At 36.3% G+C, this 20855-nt stretch overlaps 1 protein-coding gene across 7 annotated transcripts in view; it reads left to right on the top strand.

Annotated features, from left to right (window-relative positions):
* The window catches only part of NAV3 (neuron navigator 3), a 905452-nt gene that overhangs the window by 678164 nt on the left and 206433 nt on the right, over window positions 1-20855 (top strand). For 6 of the 7 annotated variants that reach the window (XM_008004102.3, XM_008004096.3, XM_008004098.3 and 3 more), the window contains 2 exons: window positions 9927-9995; window positions 13890-14029. In XM_008004102.3, coding sequence (XP_008002293.3) covers window positions 9927-9995; window positions 13890-14029 — 209 coding nt within the window. The remainder of the gene's footprint in view (window positions 1-9926; window positions 9996-13889; window positions 14030-20855) is intronic. The other variant, XM_008004100.3, reaches the window with a different exon arrangement.

Raw genomic sequence — 20855 nt, forward strand, 5'->3', positions numbered from 1 at the left:
TTAATGGAACTTTGGTGACTAGTATGTGGCTCTGGAGCCTAGGAGAGAAGCCAGAGCCAGAGTTACAGATCTGGGATCATTAGCTTAGCTATGTTTTATTGATTGAAACAATAGACATGGAAGAAATAACTCAGGAAAAGAGAATAAAAGTAGGGGAAAGAAAGGAGAGCTTGACACAAAACTCTGGGGACCATAAACAGTTACAGGTGAAGTGAGCAAACAAGGAGAATGAGAGAATGTTCTTTTTGTTTTGCAGTGTACTGAGTTATGGTAACTTTTTGCTAAATTCGTAAGTGTAAATTGTTTTTCTATTGAGAAGTACTTCATCTTCTGAGACATTTTGTTTCTGTCTTTCAAATTATTCCTGAAATTTAGATACAAATGAAATACAAAATTCTGGTTGAAATATTAAATGAACTATATTGAACATATATTCATCTAATCACTGCATCACACAACAAAACACTAAGTCCTGAATTTAAGGCACTTTTGGATTCTGTGCAGTGCTGAGATTTATGTTTTGAAAGGCTCACCCTGTGTGTGCTGTTTTGGGAATGCTGGTTCTTTGGTGTCTTATTGGGACAGTTTCTAATGATTTCTTACTGGGCTAAGTCCTGTGGGACTTACGTTGTTGACTTTGGGAAGCGAGAATAATGAATAATATCCATAAAATTTTGAAGGAGAATAAGACTTAATTGTATTTGATTTCAAGAAATCACAGTCCCAAAGTAATTTTAAACTGGGAGACCAAGAGCCACAGTTAAAAGCTCAGCCATTGTCCTGAAAGAGCCATGCTTACGTGCTTTCAAGTAAGAATAACGTAACATCAACAGTGGTAAGTGAGAACCAAGGGATATGGTATTAAAAAGACTTCTAAGTGCAGGTGTGCAGGATAATGGTGGCTAAAATTCACACAGGATTCATTAGAATAGTTACAGAGCCTCCAGAGACTGTCAAGTATGCATTTTTTAAAACCTGTTATAGCACTTATCTTTATCAGACATCCTTCTAAGTGATCGACGATTTGGTCCTCATAAAAACCTTCAGGGGCCGGTCACGGTGGCTCACGCCTCTGATCCCAGCACTTTGGGAGGCTGACGTGGGCAGATCACGAGGTCAGGAGATTAAGACCATCCTGGCTAACACAGTGAAACCCCGTCTCTACTAAAAAAAAATACAAAAAAATTAGCTGGGCATGGTGGCGGGCGCCTGTAGTCCCAGCTCCTTGGGAGGCTGAGGCAGGAGAATGGCATGAACTCGGGAGGCGGAGCTTACAGTGAGCTGACATCCGGCCACTACACTCCAGCCTGGGCAACAGAGCGAGACTCTGTCTCAAAAACAAACAAACAAACAAACAACAACAACAAAAACACACACACAAAAAAAATCCTTTAAGTAGCTGTCATCCTCATTTAACAGATGACATACTAGGCACAAAGCAGCTGAGCTGAGCTTTGGGTAGGGCAGCTGGCTGTAGATTCTTTGCTATTGACCAATGTATTAGATGTTTACTACTGGCATTTCAACATATTAATTCACAGAAGATAAATAATATCATCTATCATTTCTTCACATCTGCAAAATGCTTTTGTTTCTCTTTCTAAACTTGACTTTGATTTCCATTAAATATAAAATTACACTTTTTTTTTTTTTTTTTTTTTTTTTTTTTTTTGAGACAGAGTCTCGCTCTCTCACCCATGCTGGAGTGCAGTGGTGTGATCTCAGCTCCCTGCAACCTCCACCTCCTGGGTTCAAGCGATTCTCCTGCTTCAACTTCCAAAGTAACTGGGATTACAGGTGCATGCCACCATGCCTGGCTAATTTTTTGTATTTTTGGTAGAGACAGGGTTTCACGGTGTTAGCCAGGATGGTCTCAATCTCCTGACCTCGTGATCCAGCCACCTAGGCCTCCCAAAGTGCTGGGATTACAGGTGTGAGCCACCACACCCAGCCTATACTTTTTATGAATAATATTAGTTAGTATACAGGCTTTAGGGGTTATAATTCTCCAAATGAAACAGTAACCTCTGTACGCTTTAACCTTCCAAATTTTTGTAACACAGTGCCAGTACATCGAAGGTGGTCAATAAAAGTATTTTCAATGATTCATTAATGGGACAATTGCATAAATGAATCTTCATGTTTATCAGAATAAGGGGAACATTGAACTAAGTTTGGTTTCTCAATAGCTATGTCTATGTGCCACTTTGAAAACCTTAGGAATGTGAAGCTGCTTTCTTATTTATTCATTAATTCAATATCCAAAAGTATTTATATACTTTGTAAGTGAATCGTTAGAATAAGATCAGAGAGGCCTCTTCACTCTGTCAGCACTCTAACGGTGGGATTAGTCATACCTGAATATCCATTTTCCCAGTGTTTTCTATTTCTTTCTCCACTTTTTTTTTGTATTTAGACAGAACATTGAGTTGGAATTTTCTTTTCATACACTATACAAGGGATGTTCAGCCTCATTTTCCCACACCTTTTTTTTTTTTTTGAGACAGAGTCTCGCTCTGTCGCCCAGGCTGGAGTGCAGCAGTGTGATCTCGGCTCACTGTAAGCTCTGCCTCCCGGGTTCATGCCATTCTCCTGCCTCAGCCTCCCGAGTAGTTGGGACTACAGGTGCCCACCACCACACCTGGCTAATTTTTTATATTTTTAGTAGAGACAGGGTTTCACCGTGTCTGAAGATTCAAATCAGTAAGTCTGAGATGGGATCTGAGGTTTTTATATTTCTAACAAGCCCCAGGTGATGTCAGTGTTGTTGGTCTACAGACCACATTTTGAGTAGTGAGGCTCTAGTGGTTAGTAAAAATGGATAACCACAGATTCGGCCCTGTTTACCTTAAGGAACTTTTTTTCCTTATAATAAATGGATTTCATAATTCCACATGAGGATTTACACTGAAGCTGAAATAGGAAGATCTGGCAGTTTGGATCCTGCTGTGTTTTGATCACCAGATGAATTCCATACTTTAAAAATGGTTGACTGTGTATAGTTTTCTCTTCTTCCCTTCCATGTTTGGGAAAAATAAAAAACAGCTCCTTGATATTCCAGTTTACTAGAAAGATGATCACATACTTCCTTTAGTAGGATCCACAGGGAGCCTCAAAATATTTACTTCTTTTGTGCTTCTGTTTCTGACATCTTTTGCCCACCCATAAAACTAGTAGCAGTCTAATCATACAGGATTTCAGAAAAAAAATGCACTCTTCAGTTTAGACATCTAAAAGCCCTTAGTTTACTGCTTTTCTGGCTCAGTTTATTTTCCTCCATTGTCTGAGAGCTGTGTCTACATGTCACCTGTGTCTGTTTTACTAGGACTCGGGAAGTTGGCTGTGCTTACTCACCTGGTTTATTACTAGTATGTTATAAACTTGAAGCCTAGGAAATGGCATTACAATAGCACTGTGGAGAATAAAATGTTTTTCTGCTGTCCAGGGAGGCATAGACAATAATGTTAAGAAAAATAAAGGAGCTATTGAGAAAGATTTTGAGTTAGATCAAACAAGTAATGAGAGAAATGGGGAGAGGTTGATTATGTGAAAATTTGAAAGAAAAATAATGAGAGAAAAGTAGAGGCATATTGAAACAGAAGATTTGATATTTCTGTCCACCCTAGATTACCAGTAACTTTTAAGGTTACAGTACTATCCCCCTTCCCAAGTCCAAGTGATCTCATTGTTCAGTTCCCACCTATGAGTGAGAACATGTGGTGTTTGGTTTTCTGTTCTTGTGATAGTTTGCTAAGAATGATGGTTTCCAGCTGCATCCATGTCCCTACAAAGGACACAAACTCATCCTTTTTTATGGCTGCATAGTATTCCATGGTGTATATGTGCCACATTTTCTTAATCCAGTCTGTCACTGATGGACATTTGGGTTGATTCCAAGTCTTTGCTATTGTGAATAGTGCCGCAATAAACATACGTGTGCATGTGTCTTTATAGCAGCATGATTTATAATCCTTTGGCATGGGGAGGGGGAAGGGGGGAGGGATTGCATTGGGAGTTATACCTGATGTAAATGACGAGTTGATGGGTGCTGACGAGTTGATGGGTGCAGCACACCAACATGGCACAAGTATACATATGTAACAAACCTGCACGTTATTCACATGTACCCCAGAACTTAAAGTATAATAATAATAAATAAATAAAATAAATAAATAAAATAAAAAAGAAATGTGAAAAAAAAGCATGATAAGCAAAATAAAACAAAAAAAGTTACAGTAATAGCTTGTTTTTTTAGACAACATTGCAAACGTTCAACTAAGTCTCCCTTACTCTCTTTTTGACTTCTTTTCAGATGAAAAGACAAAAACAGGGAGAGGCAACAGACATTTAAGTGTAGTTACTAAGGACATAAAAACAGGATGGCAGTAATACTGTAATTAGAACCAGCAATTAATAAATGTCTCACTAGCTTACACATAAATACACGTGTTTACGGTGCCTTTACCTTTACACGATATTTCATTAACATTAGGTATTAGGCCAAACCAAACACTTTGCCCATTGGGCTTCCTGTGGAAGCTAAAGAGCTAGCTAAAACCAACCAACCAACCAACCAACCAAACAAACAAACAAAAAGAAATTGTTCTTCCAAGGAGTCCAAGGAGTCCATGCTTCTTGATCTATAAACATCTGAGAGTGGCAGACACTTATGTAGCAACAGGCCAGTGACTTTTGACTAGGTGCCTCTTAGAAATGCAGTTGGTACAATGTAGTCTGTTAGTAGCTGAGATCATGAAAAATAAAGGACAAAAATCATGAAATTGATAAGACCAATTGGTTAATTGGTGAAATAATATTTATTCTCTATACTGGAAAATAGATCCATGGAATAGTGAAGTTGCCTGATAAATAAATCAAATATAAACAATTATATACTAAGCATTTGTGGCAGTTATACTTGGCAGATAAATTACTTTCGAGAGGATAATAAGAATAGTTCTTATTCTGCTTTTTAAAAACGTACTGAATTCCATTTAAATTTCTCATGGATCTGTCAATCTGACTTAACCATTATCACCTCACAATTTACCTTTTTTAAAATTCATATCCAACCATTCCAAGCTCCTAATTCCACTATTGACTATTTCAAATCAGCTATTCACCTCATTTTGTTAAAAAAATTAAATATATATCTGTGAAAGATAGAGTTTATTTTTTAATATACTTACAATATTATTCAAACACCAGGAGTTTAGTCTAGGTCCTGCTCTCTGTTGCACAGTAAGCCAATCACTAAAATAACAAGAATTTCCAAGGGAGAAGACTTTACTCAGTTGCTGCAGCTGGCAAGAATGGGAGATCAGTCTCAAATTCACCTCCCCAATCAACTAAAACCGGGGGGGGGGGGGGGGGGGGGGGGGGGGGGTTATGTAGTGGGGAAGGAACTGGCTACATGTGGAAAAGCAGGAATTAGGGAAAGGTAAGGAAGAAAAGTTGGTCAACAGGAAATAGGTCATCTGTTAGGAAAACAGGAATTAGCAATGAGTAAGAAAGTAATCATGACAAATGAGGGGCCTGGCATCTCATTGTCTAGATGTTTCAGTTTCTTGATACTATCTGAGAGGCCTAATGGTCAGTTTCCTGAGAAAAGGAACTCAGATAAAACAAATGTAAGTTGCTCAAATTTTAAAACTGTGAGGATCAATTTCTATGTTTATTCAAAAGAAACTATAACATCAATTTTATGGGACATTTAGGCCAGTTTCAACAATTCAAAATAATTATCACACTTAAAAAATTAATATTAATTACATAGTTTCATTTAACATCCTAGTGTTAAAATTTTCTCAATTTTCTCATAAAGTTGAGCAGTTGTTTATTTGAGTCAGAATTCAAATAAGCTTCTGTACATTACAATTGATTTTAAGTTCTTATAAGACTCTGTAAGTTTTCTCTTCATAATTTTTCTTGCAATTTATTTGTTAAAGGAATTGGGTCATTTGTCCTATTGAGTGCTCCACTGTCTGTGTTTTAATTATTGTATTTCTGTAATATAGATCTTTGAAAATTTGTCTCTATTAATTGTGTTAATAATACACTTCCTGTTACAACACTTACGGTGCTGGTTTGGTGACAGGTGACATACTATGTTTTCAAAATGTATTAGTTTTATTATTTCTTTATTTAATTTTTTATTTTTTCTGAGCAGAGTCTCACTCTGTCGCCCAGGCTGGAGTGCAATGGTGCTATCTAGGATCACTGCAACCTCCGCCTCCTGGATTCAAGCAATTCTCCTGCCTCAGCCTCCAAAGTAGCTGGGATTACAGGCTCCACCAGGCCCAGCTAATTTTTGTATTTTTAGTAGAGATGGGGTTTCACCATGTTGGCCAGGCTGGTCTCAAACTCCTGACCTCATGATCCACCTGCCTCAGACTACCAAAGTGCTGGGACTACCGATGTGAGCCACTGTGCCCAGCCTAGTTTTATTTTTTAAGAGACAAGAGTAGGCAAATTTCCAATATCTATGATAGTACTGGTACATTTGATGAAGAGATTGCCTTGAAGAAATCTCATTATGATTATAAATTTAAATAACTAAAGTTAAATTTTTTCATTACGTAAAAGGGTACAAAGCACAGTTATGAAAGCTTAGAGATTTAATATGTGTCTAGAAGGTGATAAAATGTTGCATAGACTGGTGTAATTTAAGGTGATACTTGAAAAATGGTTAGAATTTGGTATAATAGACATAGGTAGGGAGTATTCCCATAGGAGTTATAGCATGAGTAAAGGCACAGAAAAATAGAAAAGTACAAGTGAGATAAAAACCCCTTTTGTCTTTTATCCTGTGACAAAGATAGTAGAACATAAACATAGAAACATAAGAATATTTTATAAGGCTGGGTGCCGTGTCTCACACCTGTAATCCCAGGACTTTGGGAGGCCGAGGTGAGCAGATCAAGAGGTCAGGAGTTTGAGACCATCTTGGCCAACATGGCGAAACACTACCTCTATTAAAAATGCAAAAAGTAGCCAGGCATGGTGGTGGGTGCCTGTAATCCCAGCTACTTGGGAGGCTGAGGCAGGAGAATTGCTTGAACCCAGGAGGTGGAGGTTGCAGTGAGCCGAGATTACGCCACTGCACTCCAGCCTGGGTGACAGAGCAAGACTCCATCTCAAAAAAAGATATGAATATTTTTTAGAGGATCTTGAATATCAAAATTTACTTTGAATCTTTACTAATTAGCTGCATGTTTTAGAAAACTTATTGTATGTCTTTGACCTTTGCTTCCTTCACCTATAATTTCACTTCTCTATTTGAGACAAACAATAATATCAAGACCCAAGCCTAGATACATTCATTTCAATTCAAATATTTGATTCTGAAGTATGAATTAGATTAGCAATACAACATTTGAATTTCTCCAGGTCAGAGGTATCATGGGACGTATTCAAGGCTTGAGTTAGAGTGATAAACATCGGAATTGATGGAAAACACAGGTACAGATGGAATTGTAGATATTAAATTAGTATGACTAGGTATTGATTTCTCCTCTGTAATAATTGAAAGGGAAATGGAAAGAGTCAGCTGTTGAGATTTTCAGCCTACATTATTAAGAAAATTGTGGTCCTGTGGATGGAAATAAAGAAATTCTAGGAAGGAGCTTATTGAGAGCTGGGGAATAAAAGGAGGAGAATGGAGAGTTTGATGTGGTGAGTTTGAAGCACACACAAATGGACAGGTCTTTCAGTTGGTACTGATGGATGGGAATACGAACAGAGGTTAATTTTAGGAGTAGAATTTTAGTTTAAATCTTAGTATAAAGTGAATTACTAAGTAAACAATGCATAAAAATATTTGAGGAAAGAGGACATACTCTTGAAGGAAAAATAACATGCCTTTAAGAGGTGGGGAAGCAAAGACCCCAAAAAGGAAAGAGACAGTGGGACAAAAATGGTGGTGAATTAATTGGGTCAGCTTCCTGGAATGTCAGTCTATGAATAGGAGTGGCTCAAAAAGGAGCAGGGACCAACATGGTTAAATACAAAGACTTTAGAACACAGTGAACTTTGAAGAAAACACTTCAAGATAACAGCTTCACCAGTGCAAGAAAGCAGGACAGAAGCTACCTATTAAGGAATTACAGTGAGAGGGTTTGGTGTAAGAATTCAGGTTCCAAGTAGAGTATTCTTATACAATAAATTGGAAAACACACATGGACCATAAAATGAAATTGATTTTGGCCAAATCATTCAAACTTCATGGACTTTGTTGTTGTTTCTCCAGCTCTATGCTAAGAATTATATGATGGCACTTCTTTAAAATCATGAGGTGGAGGGACCAATAAGGTGGCTTCAGCTCACTAAAAGAAAATATATTGTTTCATTGTCATCTATTTTGCTAATAGGTGTGTTCAATTTAGAGAAAGTAGGGTAGACATAGTGGTAAATAGATAGTTCTCTTACTCTTGAATTGACAAGTAGACTGAGAAGTTCACAAAAGGTTTTTCCTCACTTTGCATGTTTTTATTCTTTAGTTTTCAAAATGCTATTTCACTGAATTGAGACAGTTTGGTTTTTATTTCTGAATTACTTTCTGATAGTATTATTACTGAGGCAGTTTAGCTAGTTGTGGCCAGTTGCTTTGGTGCTCAGCGTAGTTAGAATACAGATTGCGTTACACACAAATAACAATTTATCACATGCCGAATGTGCTCTGTGAATCTGAAAGCTCCCTCTATATGAGGATATATTTCCCTCAAGCCAGGCAATTTTAAGGACCTGTAAGCTCCCACCACAGCCTAGCTTGGTGTAGTAAAAGTTATCTTAGTAAACACATCATCATCCTAAGTAATCCTTTCCTTGACTAAAATACCCCCTGCTTGGCAGAGAAGCAATTGGATCAACTGCAGCAGGGCTCCAAGTGATCCCATCCTGATTCCAACACCCACATATTGTCCTTGTTTCCTTGGAGGCCTTGAAAACTGTGCATGCACAGCAACTGGGTTCATGTAGAGCCATCCCAATGCATCTGAGAAGTGATTCTCCACTTGGGCATCAACCCATGACCATCACAGGCTATGTGAACATGTCCTGGGTTTATCGGGTCTAACAATATCTTTCAGAACACTGATTCCAGAACTCTTAGGTAACTCAGAGATCAGTTGAAGTTAATGTGTAAATGTGCATTTTATTTATAAAGTATTGCTCTTCAAAATATGGCTTAAATCATGCTTTCTTGTGTGTCTTTGAACAAATATTTTGATTTAAAAAATCATTGAGACATGTAATTACAGAATGCCCAGAAGTTGTCATGAGTATTTGTTAAGTTTGTTTATGAAGAACTTAAGCCCACTTTAATTTCTGTTTGTATATCAATCTTCCCTGAGACAAAACATCTTTTATTGTTTACTCCCTTGAAAATAATCTAGTCCTAGAGGCCAGCAATAACTTATTAGACAGAAACCAGATTATTTAATCACTTGACTTTCAAAATAATATTTAGATTGAAAAAAGCAAATTAGAAGAGTTTACAAAAGGAAGTAATGATTGTCATCCCACACCCTTCTTTTTCATTTTAAACTTTTTAAGAAAGTGATCTTTCATCATGTCAATAAAACTTTAGTTTCCCTGAATTTCACAGTCATTTACAAGGTTGAATTTTTTATATGATGAAATAATACTATTTTTAAAATATTAATAATATTACACGGCCATAACTGCAAAGTCAGTGATAACACATTTTATGACAAGGTGTGCGCTGCATTATTTCATAGTACATTCATAATCCAAGGTCATGTCGGACATATAACATTACCATAATTTTCTAATTAATTTGTTCTTTATACATGTTTATACGTGTTCCAATTGCATTTCATTAATTCATCGTTTTCTTGTAAGTTTGTGCTTTCCTTCCATGTTCAAAGAATCTCTTTAATTCAATTTCTCTGTTTCTCCTCATACAGTCTGGCAGCCAGATATGCAACTCAGTCTAATCACAGTGGAATTGCAACCAGTCAAAAAAAGCCTACTAGGTCAGTTAATATTCTCTAATTTATTGCTTCTTAGTGATATTCAAGTAAATACCCAGTGCTATTTTGTCCTATCTTTTTTTTTTTTTTTTTTTTTTAATGATGCACTTCTGCATGAGAAGTTTAGAGCACTAAAGTTTTCCAGGAAGATTTTCATACACAGTCTCAGGGATGAGCGTGTTTGTGTTAGATAATTAAATGGGTTTTGGCATCTTTTTTAGTTTAGTTATATGTAGTGCTATAACTGGGCTGAACTCTAGGTTCTAGGTTTAGAATCAATCAAGAAAACCATGACTTTGAATGCCCAAGTCACATAATCTGGAAGTTATACAACAAAATTGTAATTACTTTTTGAGATGGGCATGCATTAATTATTGCACATTTTAATGGAGAACTGAAAAGCATTGGTAGATTTTAGTGGGGAAGTTAGTACCAGGTCAGTCTGGACTGTTCTTCTATCTATAATAGTTTAATTTTTTTGCTTCTTTATGACATAGGTATAATAAAGACAGCCTGTTATAAAAGATGACAGTACCTTATGTACTGTTTGGAAAATAATGACCTATAAAAATGTTTTGAAAGAGTTTGATTTTTAAAAAATGTTAAGTTGCTGAAGGCATGATGGTAGCATGGAACAGCTGAATACAGCCGCAGCAAAAGAGTTTTGCACCTCTGATTAGTATGTGATCCTTTGTGTCATCTTACTCACTGGGGAAGTATCCAGCAGTGGTTTATTAGTTATTGTTCCATTGATGAATCATATTATGCAATGTTTGACCACAAGGAATGCGTCTGATGCTTTGACTTGAGGTAGGTGTCTTTCCCCTTGCCTTGGCTTTCTAAGTTATATTCATTTCCAGAGTAGCCAACATGATTCTGGAAAGACAAATTTGAAAGGTATTTAATTAAAAACTAGAATAAATGGTATAAATTATGATGCGTAAGAAACAGTGACCTGCTATGCACAATGAGCATTTATTTTTGGTTGTTTGTTTTTGTTTTTGTTTTTGTTTTGAGACGGAGTCTCGCTCTGTCGCCCAGGGTGGAGTGCAGTGGCCGGATCTCAGCTCACTGCAAGCTCCGCCTCCCGGGTTTACGCCATTCTCCTGCCTCAGCCCCCCGAGTAGCTGGGACTACAGGCGCCCGCCACCTCTCCCGGCTAGTTTTTGTATTTTTAGTAGAGACGGGGTTTCACCGTGGTAGCCAGGATGGTCTAGATCTCCTGACCTCATGATCCACCCACCTCGACCTCCCAAAGTACTGGGATTACAGGTGTGAGGCACTGCGCCTGGCCAGCATGTAAAATATTTTTAAGTACTGTATTTTGATAGATCTCTCTCTCTCTCTCTCTCTCTCTTTCTCTCTTTCTCTCTCTCTCTCTCTCCCCCTCTCCCCCTCTCCCCATCTCCCCCTCTCCCTCTCCCTCTCTCCCTCTCTCCCTCTGTCCCTCTCCCTCTCTCCCTCCTCTCTGCTTCATCTCATTTCCCTTTTTATTACTTTGATGAATAATCTGAAGGCCTGCCCTGGCCACCTGTCAAATTAGGGTAATGAGAAGAGCAAATGTATTTTTAAATTTGTTTTAATTTGTTCTTCTAAGGACTGAAGATCATTTGACTTCATGGGTTGCAGTAAAGATTAAAATGTATTTTAATTATTTTCTGGAAACAGGTCAATTTGCATTACAAGCAGGGCGAGTTTTGTGACAAAATCTGTTTATATGTGTGAGTTTGGAATGAACTTTCTAAGCCTATGCCTATGTCTACAGAAATAGTTCTCAGATTTATTATGATTAGGACACTTGGCCAAATTCATTAGTTGGTTTCCTTCAACAGAGTGCAATCACTGGTTCTGTAAATTCCTAGCATCTCTGGTTATTGTGCTATACTTAACAAATCCTTGTAGATTCACTTGAGCAAAAGTTAAATGCTGGAATCAATTGTAAAATATTCCAATCTTTTGTGTGACACAATGTCCAATTAGCAAAATAGTTAAAGGCACTATTTATCAGCCATATGTATTTAAACACTAAAATATAATTCACATTTTGAAGCTATTAACCGTTCTAAGAAATCAACAGTTTTGTTAAGTTGGTATTTGGTTTTTTTGGTCCCTGATGTTCATTCAATTTTATAATGACCATTACTATTATGAAAGCACTTATATTTTCTGAAGGTGGTTTGATGTTCTAATATTCTATGAAAATGACAAAGTCAAGTAGTAGTATAAAGGTGAGTAAAATGTTGAGCATGTAACAGCTGGATTGTGAAATTTTGATATATCGGATACCAATATGAGAGACATTAATAATCTTTGCTTTAAAAAATTTATAAAAGATGATTATAAAAAATAGTGCTATATTTGTAGATTTTGAATTCTTGTTTTCCTTTCAAATAAAAATTTTCAGAGTAGTACACAGTGACATTCATATGGTGGCAGCAAATACTAAACAAAACTTTCAGTATCATATTTTCTAAATAGATCTTAGAATGTCAGTATTAGTTCTCGGCCAGATGCCGTGGCTCACGCCTGTAATCCCAACACTTTGGGAGGCCGAGGCGGGATCACTTGAGGTCAGGAGTTTGAGACTAGCCTAGCCAACGTGGAGAAACCCCGTCTCTACCAAAATACAAAGATGAGCCGAGCATGATAGCCAAATGCCTGTAATCCTAGCTACTCAGAGACTGAGGCAGGAGAATCGCTTCAACCCTGGAGACAAAGGTTGCAGTGAGCTGAGATCATGCCACTGTACTCCAGTCTGGGCAACAGAGTGAGACCCTGTCTCAAGAAAACAAAAACAAAAACAAAAAAGAATGTCAATATTAGTTCTTCATTTCTAAGTTTTAATTTATAGATTAAATATACCTATAGAAGATATGTTAGTAGTATAAAATCAAAATCTAGTAATTGCATGTTTTAGGCACAATTCATTACATAATTGGTCACTGAAATTTTAATTTGGAAATTGCTTAAGAGTGAAATGAATGATCCAAACTGATATTTTAGTTCAAATAAAGCAACAGTAAGTTATAACCTCCAGTCAAACCACCTCTAATTATAAGATAGTCTGTTAATATTTCTTCATATCCTATAATTCATACACAAAGAGTAGCTAAAACTATTGTCACTACATGTAAGCATATTTTAAATTGTCATCCAGCTAACAGTGATTTTCTTCTGAGATCTACATCTTTTCTTGTTATATCTCCTCTGTGATCAGTTGGCCAAACTTGTGAAATAAGCAGCTAAGTCTAGATGCTTATTTTTGTCAAGGAAATGAAAGAGATTTTTTGTGTGGCAGACCAGTGAAATGTAATTTAACTCATGACCTGGGTCTTGGTACTATGTTTTCATTAGTGTAGCTAAGTAACTTAGATATTCAGTGAGCATTAGCTATTCCCTCTTGTTCAGTAACTTTCTTGTAATTAATATCCAAGCAAACTTTCTATGTAACTACCTACAATAAAAACAAATGCCTTATACACTGAAAAGAACAACTTAATAACTGAAATAGCTGATGAATGTGCTCAGAATATAAAGTTAAGTGTTATTGTTTCCTTTACTTTTCATGTAATTGTTACAGTACTTTTAAGGCAAAGTTTTATTCATCAGGGATGGGGTGAGTATGACTATTTTTAGTTAAGGTTTGTTTTAATTATTCTATGTTATTACAATTATGGAGGGACATGTTTATTGAAAAGTGAAACAAGATTTTTTCTGAAGATCTCCAACATTGGGCTTAGCTATTTATTTGTCACTTCTATCACCATTTTCTGCTAAATATATTTTAGAACATCCTATGTTGTAAATTTCTGACTTTTATGTCCCGACTCAGCACCTCCTGCTCCTTACCTTTTTGTAATGTACAATAATGATGTAATTTTTCTCCTACTATTTCAGGCTTCCAGGGCCCTCTAGGGTGCCTGCTGCAGGCAGCAGCAGCAAGGTCCAGGGAGCCTCTAATTTAAATAGGAGAAGTCAGAGCTTTAACAGCATTGACAAAAACAAGCCTCCAAATTATGCAAATGGAAACGAAAAAGGTAAGTGTTTGTTACATCATTATGACACAAGTCTAACATGAGTCTTGTGAATTCCATGCTAAATCTAATATTTGAGCAACCTAACAGCTTTGGGCCTAGAGATGTTATCAGTGGAGTTTCTTTATGTTTCCTAACTGTCCCCTCCTGACTGCCAGTTTTCTGATCTGAAGAACACTTTAAAAAAATCAACTCATTTATTTTGAGTTGTTAGTTATATATGCAAGTATAAATACTGTTTTTTAAAAACAGGTCCTTCCAAATGCTTGTCAATCACATTTTCTTATGTCTTTTTATGTTTTTGAAAATGTATCCTGAAATCATAAAGCCATACTGAATTTATTTGAATTCTTAGCTTCAGTTAAGAGTCATAAGTGTTTCTGGCAGTCAAGTTGAAACATAATTACAGTAGGTTTTTATCTTTGCAAGCAGCAGATCCCAGAGATACAATGACCTCAGTTTTCCCCAAAAGACAAATTATTCACATTTGTTTTGTTTTCTTGAAATAGTGCATAACATAACTATCAAATCACAAAATCAAGGACATTAAGCGACAGTGTCTGTTAAAGGCGTATTGTAAATGAATCATATGCCGCACAGTTCTCTGTGATGTACAAAGCGGGTATTTAAAGAGGTGCTGATTTGATGCTTGTCACCGAGTAGCAGGGAGGACGGGGACGAGTATGTGTAGTTTACACCTCAATCATGAGGAAATGAAGAACTTGTGCTGTTTTAAGTAGTATGGCTGTGTGAGGAACTAGGGTGTTCTACTGGATTTTGAGGAAGTATTTTCAAATCAATAGAACTTCAAACTTTCCTTCAGAGTGTTAGGCTCTACATGGAAAAACACATGAAATTAAAAAGTGGCACAAATGTTTAGTTAGTAGAACATTTGCCAAATTAGGATCGAATAATTCAACCATATGCAAACATTTTTGCTCAAAATAGATAATTGTGAATTGTTTCATATAGGCAAATGATTAGACAACTTCCTCTTACTCAAATGTGAATGGACAGATGTGATCTAGAAGCAGGACACTCTTGTGTGAATATTCCCTTTTGCCTAAAGCAAAAGTGGACAGACTTTAAACCCCTGAGAGCAGAGCAGTGCGTGTTAAGATTGTAATATCCTAAGCTCTTGAGTTAAATGGAAAATGAAAAAACAAAAGTGTGTATTTGGAAGTTAGGAATGTTTTCTTTAAAATGTAAAATAAAATTTTAGATTTAAGATCACAAGAAACATTACCAAAGACTTATACTCTTCCTGGGGCTGAGGGAGATGACATTTCCTCACCAGAAAAAATAATGCCCTCATTTCCTGACTTTTCTTGAAAATATTATACAAGTTCAGGCTAAAACTTCCTTTACATGTGGGAAATTTCTAGGGGAAGCTAACAGGCTCAGAAATAAAGATGTGTTAATTAGGCTGCCAAAGTGTCCAATTAAGCAACATGATACCACCGTTATTAATATTCTTGCAAGAAATTACTACTAATGTTTGTAAATAGAAATTCATTCAATGAATTAACATTTTTATGTCTTAATTTATCTGAATTTTTCTGTAATGTGAAAATATTTTCTTTAACTTATTTCTGGCATCTAAAAGTAAAATTCCGATGATAGACAAGCATTAATATTTTTCCATGGCCACTCAATTCATACATACCTTCCCTACCTATGCTTCGGCCGGGCGCGGTGGCTCAAGCCTGTAATCCCAGCACTTTGGGAGGCCGAGACGGGCGGATCACGAGGTCAGGAGATCGAGACCATCCTGGCTAACATGGTGAAACCCCGTCTCTACTAAAAAATACAAAAAACTAGCCGGGCGAGGTGGCGGGCGCCTGTAGACCCAGCTGCTCGGCAGGCTGAGGCAGGAGAATGGCGTAAACCCGGGAGGCGGAGCTTGCAGTGAGCTGAGATCCGGCCACTGCACCCCAGCCTGGGCGACAGAGCCAGACTCCGTCTCAAAAAAAAAAAAAAAAAAAAAAAAAAAAAGAAAGTAGTGCAAAATTAGAAAGTAGCAATGTTGATAATAACCACAAGGTGGAGACAGATGTCACGTAATATGCAGTCTGCTCATATAAAGCACGTTTCCTTAGACAAGAGTTTTCGTATGATATAATAAAGACATCTGGAATTTGTCTTCTATGCAATATGAAATTTGCTATTAAACGTAGAGTTAAAACTTTATGTCAATAGATGCAATGACAATGTTTATAAATTAATTATTTCATGCTATATTTCCAAAATATTATCTTAAATTATAAAAGCAAACTAGATAATAATATATTACATATAAAACAGTTTATAAAAATATAAAAAAATTAGCCAGGCGTGGTGGCGGGCACCTCTAGTCCCAGCTACTCAGGAGGCTGAGGCAGGAGAATGGCGTGAACCTGGGAGGCGGAGCTTGCAGTGAACCGAGGTCGCGCCACTGCACTGCAGCCTGGGCGACAGAGCGAGACTCCGCCTCAAAAAAAAAAAAAAAAAAAAATTATAATCTATTCTGTGTTCAAATGGTACATCTTTTAATAAATATGTTTTAACTTTTTTAAATATGAAGATTTATAGTTCTAGAATAATGTTTATAAAAATATACAAATCCATCTGGTGATGAATTGACCTCTATCACAAACTAGTTTGCATATATACCTTGGGTGTGACCAACCAAGGTGAAAAATCAAGAACTTTTAAAAGTTATGGTATTATACTGATAGAACTCAGAAAGTACTAACTTGAATATTCTTATTCTAATTGCTTTTCCTTTTTAGTTATTAAAAATAAGAATATTTAAATTAATAACAAGATATTTTATTGGCAGGATTAACCAAATTATCTGTAATGTGTTCCTTGAATGTTTTTAAGTGGAAATATACTTTATACATTCTTTAACAAGTCTGAGGGGATGAGTTACATAAATCAGTTCAGGAATCTATACAAGCTGTAATACATAGTAAAGGTTTATTCACAATTAAAACAGCTTCGCTTCTATATTAAAAAAAAAACTGTTGAAAGCACAGTGGCTTTTCATATGTATGATTTGTAAAACAAATTAGCTTTTTTAAAGTGATGTGATGCTTAATGAGAAGAAATCAGTAGAGAATTACAAACTGCACTTCAAAAAATGCATCTAATGTCATTTTTAAAATGAACTTTGAAAAAAGAGTGTGCTCATTTTACAGTCTCATTAAATGAATTAAAATATCAGCGAACATTGTAGTAGATTATCACTGGCAGAGAAGGCTGAAATAGAAACCTTACAATGGGATTCACTGCCATCTGAACATTATGTTGAAGTGGAACATGGAAACAAATTTCTCAGAACAAGTGGGGAAATGAAAGCAGCATCATTTGTAAAGCATTTCTTTTGAGAGTCCTTCAGTTTCTTCTCCTGATGACCTGCCATTCAGAAACTGGCAATGAATAATACACTCTGACACAGCATTTGTCAATTTGCCCAGCACTGTATGAGAGTACTCTAGACAGATGTATGTTCTGAGAAAAACCAAATACCTGTTAACTGTAAATCAAATATTGTAGAAACTATGCCATGGTTCATTTGGACATATACTTTGCATGCCTGAAGCAAGTTACCTTAAGAAATCATTCTTGTTTTACAAAATTTGTATTAAAAAATCTAAAAATGCAAAAAAGCTTATTATTAGGAATTTATCCATAGCTTTATTTGGAATCTAGTTTCTTTATTATGATCTATAAACATGCATCATTTGATGGAGTTCCTTAATGGAGAGGTGTTTTTCCATGATGTTGCTAAGAAACATTGCCCCGGCACCAGAGGGGATACTACCTGCCATCTTTTTGCCATTTCTCTCTTGTGATTCTTACATTGTACCTGTTTACTCACTGAACCGGGCTTCTTTCTCTTTGTCTAGATTCTAATCAGGTATCTTCTGGGGTGGAAGCTTTTGCTTTTATTTGCACACAACACAGAATTAATAAGATGGATGCCGAGGATTTAGCAACATTTTAATTCAACATTATACAGCTATCAGAGTTCATGAGAATTATGCATTAGTCATTAAATTTGGGCAGCTTATTCAGCTAAAATATAGATGTCTAGCTCTTAAACACTTTGTTTTTTTTAAATTACTCTGAAATTACAATAAAGTCAAAGAACTGAACTGTTTTCAAGCCAATGCAAATGTGCTTTAGTTATTATATTACTTTACTGGTGATTTAATTATGTATTTTACGGCTTTATTACTTAATACTTATATAAGCCTAAAATACATTATTAATGTCATAATTTCAGGAATTTTAGAATTCTTTCCATGAGTTACCATAACTAGGTGCATATATAAAAATATATGTATATATCTATATATATTTATATCTATGTATATATCAATTGATAAGACTAAATAGACTTGGGCATATGTGTTGTTGGTTTATGCATACATGCACAAATAATGAGGTGTCCACAAAGTATATATACCTGTACATAAATTGCATACTGGCTAGTGGGTGAATGTAAGCTTCTCTAAATTGCACAACTCTCCACAGAGTGGCACTGTGATATTGCAAATGGTACAGTATAAGCATGTGCAGAATGAACAGCTCTTCCAGGATCCCTATAAAACACCGTCCCAAGTTTCTGTTGAGTCACTATAAAATTGATGACTGAGGCAATACACAAGCAATTATTTATGCAAAGCAGTGTGGGGAGGTGCACGAGGAGCCACTTAATACCAAGACATATTTAGATTTGAATGCCACTTTTCTTCAGCTTAATTTTGTTAAAGCATTTGGTATGTTGTTGTGAAATTAAAGTCCTAATTATTTATCAAAATAAGTGGCATAGTCACATTGTTTAATCATTTTCCTCTTTCCACCATGATCTGTGATGCTTAAAGTATCCTATATTCAGCAGGGACCATCTATATCACTGAGCACAATGCCTGCCATGCAGGAAATACTTCAGAATTGAATGGTGCTTTTGTCATCATTTTTGTTGTCACTTCTTATATTTCAGAGTTGAAACCTAGTTTGCTTTTATCAAAGCAACACACTATTCGGTGAGGAAAAAGAGATAAGCAGATTAAGATGATCATCTCTATGTCCTTTCTCAGACTGATACCACTCTTGGTAACGTGATGCTAACTCTACAGCTAACTGAGGTTCCAGAGAGAAATGAAACCTCTATATAAACTTTCCATATGCCTGATGTGACTGCCACATTTACATCAATGTATTAATTTTAGAACTAGGTTGGCATCATTCCCAATTCATCAATATTGTTTATTTCCAAGATGAGATAACTAGATGTTAGTTCTGTGAATTTAGATGTTTTTGCAAGTATGAAGTAATATCTATTCTCAAATCAAGTTAGAGGAACAGGTGCAAGTAAGATGCTAAAGAAGAGGGTATATAGTACCTGAATAAAGTGACTTGTGTGAGGTTCTCCCCATTTATATCCTGCTCACCAAAGAAGAAGGAAAACAAGGAGTTACCCAAATAATTGACTGTGCAATAAATGTGGCTTGCTGGAGAGCCATTTCAGCAGAATTTCTGGCATGTAGTAAACATGTGGAAAGAAGAGACAGTGAAAATCTTCCAAATGTTTGAGTCAGACAAAAATGAGTTCCCATTTAGATTTTGTTTTTTCTAAATTTTGCCATATGTATGATTGAAAACAAATTACTTTATCTTTCTAAGTTTTCATTTTCTCATTTTTAACAAGAGAGATCATAAGTATATTGTAGATTATTATGGGTTTAAATGGGATACTGTGTATGAAGTACTTATTAAGTACTTGGAATAAAGTAAGCAGTAGATGAATAATAATATTTGGTTATGGTGGAGTTGGCAATGGTGAATGTAGATGAGGTATAAGAAGAGAAAGCAGAAGAGACAGAGTGGAAGCAAATTGCTATTTGGGGACCATAGACAACAGGTAAGGCTGTAAGCAGAGATAACCTATAAAAATGCAAGACACAAATCCATTTTGGGAATGCCTTTAAATATGTGCATTAGAAATCTGTTATTTTCCCCATGCTGAGATTCATTCATAGTCAGAAGTTGAGTAATCAACATTCAGAAATATGTCATTGAGACCAGGCTACTTATTACTGAATATATAAATGGCCACGATTATAATTTGTGACTACATTCGTTCTGTAGAAACTACAGGTGCTGCCATTTCAGCTGCTGTTGTTCAATCTTTACTGTGAGGAGTCCAGAGAGACTCGTTATTCCAGTGCCTTCCTGATGCACAACAACCTATGATTTGCCCTCTTAGTGAAATCTGAAGCACCTCATTGCCTCTGTATAGAGACAGGCTGTGGACAGATTTAGAGCGGAGCTTCGGGAAGTGTCTTATATGTGTGTACTCGCCTGAGAATGATTTTACAGCTGCTGTTATGACCATTACTGTGGGTTGGATGTGAATGTCATAATTCATAGTCCCTCTTGTTTCATTTTTGGGTGCAGTGATGTTGAAATTCCTCTTCTGTACTTGAACTTCTGTAGCAGTCTTTCTAGCTAATGTCTTCAACTTGTTTCTCTTTTCTAAGGAAAGAGCACCTTCTTTTAATTCCCTTGTTCATCAGCCACTTAAAAAAGCATCCTGACTGGTTCTTTTGTACCCTCTCCGCTCAACCCCACCAAAGCTCCCAGGCACACTCTTACTTCTTCACCTAGTTGTAGATGCACAGAAGATACATACCGAGTATGTGGCCAAAGAGATGAGGAAAAATGACATTAGGAAAACCCGAAGAGTTTGTTTTGGTTTTACAGATTATTTGAAGCAAACTGCTAAACATCCAAGTAAACTCAGAGCTAGCCAAGGTTCTGAAAGTTCATGAAAAAT

This window comes from Chlorocebus sabaeus, chromosome 11, assembly GCF_047675955.1.
Source record: "Chlorocebus sabaeus isolate Y175 chromosome 11, mChlSab1.0.hap1, whole genome shotgun sequence".
NCBI lineage: Eukaryota > Metazoa > Chordata > Mammalia > Primates > Cercopithecidae > Chlorocebus > Chlorocebus sabaeus.